Genomic DNA, 6,584 nt, shown 5'->3' with positions numbered 1-6,584 from the left:
TTGGGCCTCCTTACAGATCGACATATAACATATACATTTAGTGAATGTGTGGAGTTAATCTAAAGATAACCCTGTCACTTAAAACTTAAGAGGCATTCATATAGTCTGCGGAACTTCTAATTTATAACAAAAATCTTTTTCATCTTTTGGTAAAAACAACGATATACCATGCACGATTAGTTCTACTTCATTTTAGTATATAGAGGTTTTAAACTTTATAAATTATAATTCGACATTGTTTAGATATAATTTGATTCATTACACTTTAATCATAATTTGAAATAATACAAATGTCACATTATATAAGAATTTCTGTGCGAAGACAAATCAGATTTCGTCGCAAGAGAAATATGGCACATGTCCGACATTTAACTAATTATTCATGATCGTATCAGTTTAAAGATTATTTTACCAAAACAAGCAACCTTAAAACAAAAGATCCCAAATTCAGATTTAGAGATAAAACTTATATGATTCAGATGGAGTGAAGCCAATTTAAATTTCGAAGTCTTTATAGCTTAAGAAAATCTATATTTGCGGCCATTTTGTTGTGTTTTATATGAGGATAAGATGGATAAGGAACAGAAAAAAAGGATAACTTCAAATATAACTTTTTTGAAGGAAAGACTTGGATATTTAGATCCGATTCTTGAAAGACTAGTAGATAAAAATGTTATAACCGTCGAACAGAAAGATAGGGTGGAGAAAGTTAGCCCTCCAACACCACACAGAAAATTTAATGAATTCATTCAGTTGTTACTCAACTCACACGACCCTAACTCCTTCAATATTTTTATTGAAGTATTGGAAGATGAACGATTTTTCAACATTGTCGAAAAACTGCAAAAAGATAGTAAGTTTATAAATTTTCTAAATGTTTTGCCAAGTTAAGGTTATCTATTCCTGAGGTAGAAAAGCCTTAGTATTTCAAAAATCAAAAGTTTTGTAAATAGTTAATTTATAAATATGACCATATCAATGATAATTCGTGTCCGCACAGAAGTGCTGACTACTGTGCTGGTAATACACTCCGTGAATTAAAACTCCACCAGCAGTGGCATCGACCCAGTTGTAAATGAAGTCATAATAGATACCAGGATTAAATGTTGTATTTACGCCAGACGCACGTTTCGTCTACTAAAGACTCATCAGTGACGCTCATCCACAAAAGTTAAAAAGGCAAAATAATGTTAGAAGTTGAAAAGCATTGAGGACCAAAAGTTTAGCCAAATACAGCTGAGGTAATCTATTCCTGAGGAAGAAAAGCCTTAGTATTTCAAAAATTCAAAAGTATTGAATACAACAGTATGTTTATCGGCAACTTGAACATTGATCCTTTTGTTGTTTTTTTCTTTAAAAATGAACAGGACTTTTCGATTAGCCTTGAACAATAAACTATAGAGTCTTTTAAACACACTACCAATATTTTCCTTACGAAGCGAATTAAACAACATGCCTGTTCATCTTAAAATGACACATTTACATTGAGAAGGTATTAAGGAAGTCTAAAAGATACAACATGGTACGAAAAAGGCACGTTTATCTTTCACTAAAGAATGTGAAGAGTAGTTACATTACAGGTGTGTTTAGTGTAGCAGGACACTGACAGGTCCAAATAAATATGACGTTTCGATAATCTATTTAGATATTTGGTGTGCCGCTATTTGGTGTGCCGCTATTTATATTTTATACTATGACGTTAGAAGGCAGCATAGCAAAAATTTAAATAGCCTTGTCATTATCAAGTGAGCTAGACAGTGAGTGGTCCTTCCACAATAACTTGGTTAATCCTGTATTTTTTTGTATGGTTTATTTTGCTAAATCTACATTTTATTTTCAATTTGCCAAATCTGTTTGTCTGCTTTTCTTTTGGTTCGACCACGGAGCTGTCAGTAATTTTTCAACTAAGTTTTTTTATTGGTCCCCACCAACTTCGTCTTCCTTTTGTATTCATACATATTGTTATTTCGCTATATTGTAGTACTGGTGAGTGTATTGCTTTTTCTTTTCTTCACTTTGGATATATTCTTCTTTATAATTTAACATTATTTCTACAATCTATGGAAACTTTGACCCTACCTTATAAATCTCAGGTATAAAAGATAAACTAGAATCGTCCGATATAGATCTCAGATGCTACACATATTTTTATCAAAATTATCCAAACTTTCCTCCTGTACAAACCTCAACTATATCATATACATTGATTACTTTTTTGAACAATAATGAAATGCACGCGAAATGTATCTAATCCGTCAATTAATACTTAAATTCAAAGAGTATTTATAATATTTGTAAAATCTCAAATTAAGTTCTCATTGTACCTGAGCTCAAAATGCAACAATTAAAATTGAACTCTTGTTATAACTTAATATAGAATGCATATCAATATTTTGTCACTATTGATAACAGCTAGTGTTGATGAAAATCAAATTTCAGTTTTCAAATATTTACTTCTTCACTTCGAGTTTTCTGCAATATGTAAACATAATTCATAAATCGATGTGCTGCCATGTTTTTTTGGTTACATGAAATCGGGACCATTAGAGTGGTGACATGTTTATGTGATTAACCACCAAAATGTTGATCACTTGACAATTAAAAACAAATCAAGCATCTATAAGTCTCTTTTGTAAAAAAAAATGTAACATTTTTAATATAATGCTGTATCCTTATATCATATCATTTAAAATCATTATAGGCTTTCAAACTTTTAATTAATATTCTTATTTTGCTGAACCTTGGATGTATTAATGAAATTTTGTAATTATCTTTATTCCAGTTTCTACACGTACAACTAGTCGTGCAAAATCTTCATATGCACGTGAGAGTGCTATATCCAGTGTAAGCGTTCAGCAACAGAGACCACCAACAAGTCAATCAACAGTACAGCCCAGACGACAACAACAGACATTTAACCGAGCTAAAACACAAGTCAACACACCGTCAGGACCATTTGACTATGACTTTGAAGAACAAGTAGTTATGGTAAAAAAAAATTAAAGTAGTTTGACTTTACTAAGACATGACCGATTGCTTCTTTAGAAATGCTTTTAGAATTATTGAATATAAAACAAGTAGCCTCATACTTTTAGACAATTTATTATTAAAGACTTTATTTTATGAGAATCTAATAGTGAGGAATGCAGCCTGTTTTGACATTATATCCATAAAGCGAAAAGGGGCACTAGCTGTCAAATTCATGTTCACCCATTTGACTCTAATTTCAATATTAGATTTATAGCAATGTTAAACTTTTATCCAACTTATAAAAAGTCTAAAACAAACAATTTGCATGACATGGGTTAGATAATATGTAAGAGAGTGGCGAAAGATACAAGAGGGACAGTCAAACTCATATATTATGTAGCTTCCTTTCGCGTGTATTTTAGTCTAGACGCCATGTAATTAACTATCGAGTTGAACATCGATGTTGCTTTTTTTTTAACAAATTTGAACAATCCTGGCTGCTTATGGCGAATTATCATTTCACGATTTCAATTTCATAAATGATTGAACAAAACAAAACAAAACATATTCGTAATTTTTTCTACTCCTCGCGCGTATAAACTGTTTTAAATATCACATAAGACATAAACCTTTATGTATAAGCAAAACAATTGTAAACATGAAAAAAATTAAAGTAGACAACATTGCACGATATGGCCGAATACAGCAATCATATAACGTATTTATATTCATCCATCTGTTTAAACTTACCATTTGACTATACAGCCTGTTCAACTGCAACTGAACTTACCTCAGTAAATATACATCTTATTTTTGCAGTCTCCTATGGGTGATTATGGCGGGGCATCGGGAGGAGTTTATGACAGTTATTGTCCATCTCCAAACATACCTGAACGAACCGGTTCAGGTTCTTATGCTGATAAGGTGACGTCTGCAATAGGATCAATGTTTGCCGAATTTAGCGGGAAACTAACCAATGATTTGTTGGATGGATTCGATAGACGTCGTCATGAAGAGAGAGTTGATCTTGAAATCCGAATGGAAAAGAAAATCGACGATGCGATAGAAAACAAACTTGATGAGAAAATCAAAACTTTTCAAACAGGATGGGAGAAAGAAAAAACGGAAATGATAGAAAGAAGCGAACTGGCTCTTAACCAATTGCAAGACACCATTGAAAACATGAGAGCTCAGTCCGATGCTTATATGGAACTGAAGGCTAAATATGACCAGCTGCAACAGACACACTCACAGATGAGAGATAAGGAGAATGAAAGATGGGGGCGTCTTACAGCAGTCAATAAAGAAAATTCTGGACTTAAGAATGATGCAGAGGTTTTGAGAACGGAGTTAATGCTTGTACGGGAGCGAGTTGACGAACTGGAAGCTGATAATAGAGCTCTTAAAGATAATGAAATACAAGACCAGCATCGTATAAACCAACTATTGGCAGAGAAAGAGGATATTATTCTTGAGCTAGAAAGGGCAGAACGAGAAAAGATTGATTTGAAGAATCGAGTTGACACAATGGGAAGAGAGATCGAAAAACTGATGTACCAACAAAATGAACGTGCAATGAAAGATGACCGTGCGTACCAAGAAGCCCTCAAGAAACAAAATGAGCGATTAGATGAATTATATAAAGTAGTTCAGGCCTTGACAGAGAGGGAACGACAATCAAAGAGTTTATTCATTGGAGGGAATTCGTTGTCAAAGACACAACGCGGATCGGCTCAAGTAAATAGAACAAATAGATAGGACCATCTGTTTTCGTTTTCTCATTTACATATTTTAGAGCTCAAGGACTTATTCTAGATTGTTATTGTTATATTTAGTTTGTTATCAAGAATTTTAGTACAGGAACCAAAATTTCTACTTATTTCATGTGTGTATATTCTGTAATGAACTTTGGTGTCTGTTATACAAAATTATAAGCTTAGTATCGTTGACGAGTTTTAGATACTTCACAAAATATCCAGTAAAAAGACTTTTTTCGTAATTATCACTAACTTTTTGTATGAATATCTATGTTATACAATAGATATAGGAAGATGTAATGTGAACCGGATTTATTCTCTCACGGTTTGATAACCAGGCTCTCCGTTTATATCCAATTTAAATCGCATAATAATTTCGGCAGCTACATTTAAAATCAAAATTGAACATGTATGTTCATGGTGTTAATTTTTCAATATATCGTTTAAGTTCTTTTGTAAATACAAGATATATAAGCCTTCTCAGACTGAACGAATATATTTTAAGACATCCCAATCAGAGAGAGAAACAAATGATAAAAATTAATGTTCTTATGCTGTTAGGTTACACCAATGTCCCTTGTTTGGAGAGGTGAGCCCTCACAAACATAATTAACCCACAAGATTTATGTACTTGTCCATAATCAGGAGCCTGTAATTCATTTGGTGTCATTGTTTGCTGTCTTTCTTTTTTGTTTTGTTTGTTTATAGTTTTTAGTATAAATCAGGCTATTGTTTTTTTTAATTGTTTTCTATTATGTCATTAAGTCCAAGTGTAGCTATGTTGTCATAGCTATGCCCATACAGTCGTTCTCGTTCGTTGGTGAAAATAAAACAAGAACCATTTCAAGTTCGATAGTTACATTTCATTTCAAATAACATGGAATTTTCGCATTAAAATATATAATTCTAGCTCATATTGCAGCTTTTACATGTATATTTTTGTAGAAACATATTGTAAAAAAATGTGCGTCAAGCCAGAACTGTAATATGCATTTTGTATTTTGTAATGTTAAATTAATATAAGGTACAATTAATTCTTTCCTTTTTTCCGTTCAATGTCATTTATATCATGATTGTTAAATATATTTACTTTGTTATTTTGTTAATACTTCATACAATATTTGTAATTTTATTCTAATAAATAAGATAGTTATCTTTTGGAAGATGATCACATATCTGAATTGTTACCGGCCTACAATTTTAACACAGGACAAGGTCTTTGTTTCCAATATATAGAAATATCCCAATACGAAGATTTGTGACGCACGTTGAAAATTAGCCAGTGATGATAGATATATGTAAACCTTTGTTTACCAAACAAAACATAATATTAGCTAAATAACAATGTCTTACATTTAAACACTAGAATTCAAATCGACTTTTCTATGTATCTTTATAAAGTATGATTTTAAAAGGTTGGAACGTTAAATAATAGTACACAATTTCAATAAAGAGGAATAATAATATGTTGTATAAAGGATACAACGGTAAAAGAGGGTCTGGATAAAAGTCTCTTTCTTCATTTCTGTATTCTTTAACTTGTAAAGATTTTTTTTTGTATTCTTATTTTATTTGGCTTTATTCTTTATTTCTATATTTACTCTCTCCATTATTAACTATTCGCGATTATTTTGGCCTATTTATAACCATTCTTTATTTGTTTGACCTTTTTTGTACCTATATTCTCCATACCTACCCTCACAGAAGCTGACTCTGGTAAACGCAAAATGAAAAGTAATTGTTTAAAAGTGTTGACATTGGTATTTTAATCCAAACATTTTTTTACTATATTGTCATGAGTTCTTGTGTACCCTTTCCCATAACTTCTAATTCAAACATATGTTTAGAAAAACAAAA

General features: G+C 31.7%; 1 protein-coding gene across 1 annotated transcript; it reads left to right on the top strand.

Annotated features, from left to right (window-relative positions):
• The first annotated feature begins 514 nt into the window (after positions 1–514).
• LOC134680640 (uncharacterized) lies at positions 515–5,885 on the top strand. Its single transcript, XM_063539770.1, has 3 exons — positions 515–853; positions 2,783–2,988; positions 3,790–5,885. The coding sequence occupies exons 1-3, from the start codon at positions 571–573 to the stop codon at positions 4,726–4,728; spliced, it is 1,428 nt and encodes a 475-aa protein (XP_063395840.1). The 5' UTR covers positions 515–570; the 3' UTR covers positions 4,729–5,885.
• The last annotated feature ends 699 nt before the right edge of the window (positions 5,886–6,584 follow it).

This window comes from Mytilus trossulus, chromosome 1 (assembly GCF_036588685.1).
Source record: "Mytilus trossulus isolate FHL-02 chromosome 1, PNRI_Mtr1.1.1.hap1, whole genome shotgun sequence".
NCBI lineage: Eukaryota > Metazoa > Mollusca > Bivalvia > Mytilida > Mytilidae > Mytilus > Mytilus trossulus.
This window is presented reverse-complemented; position numbering and strand designations above follow the sequence as displayed.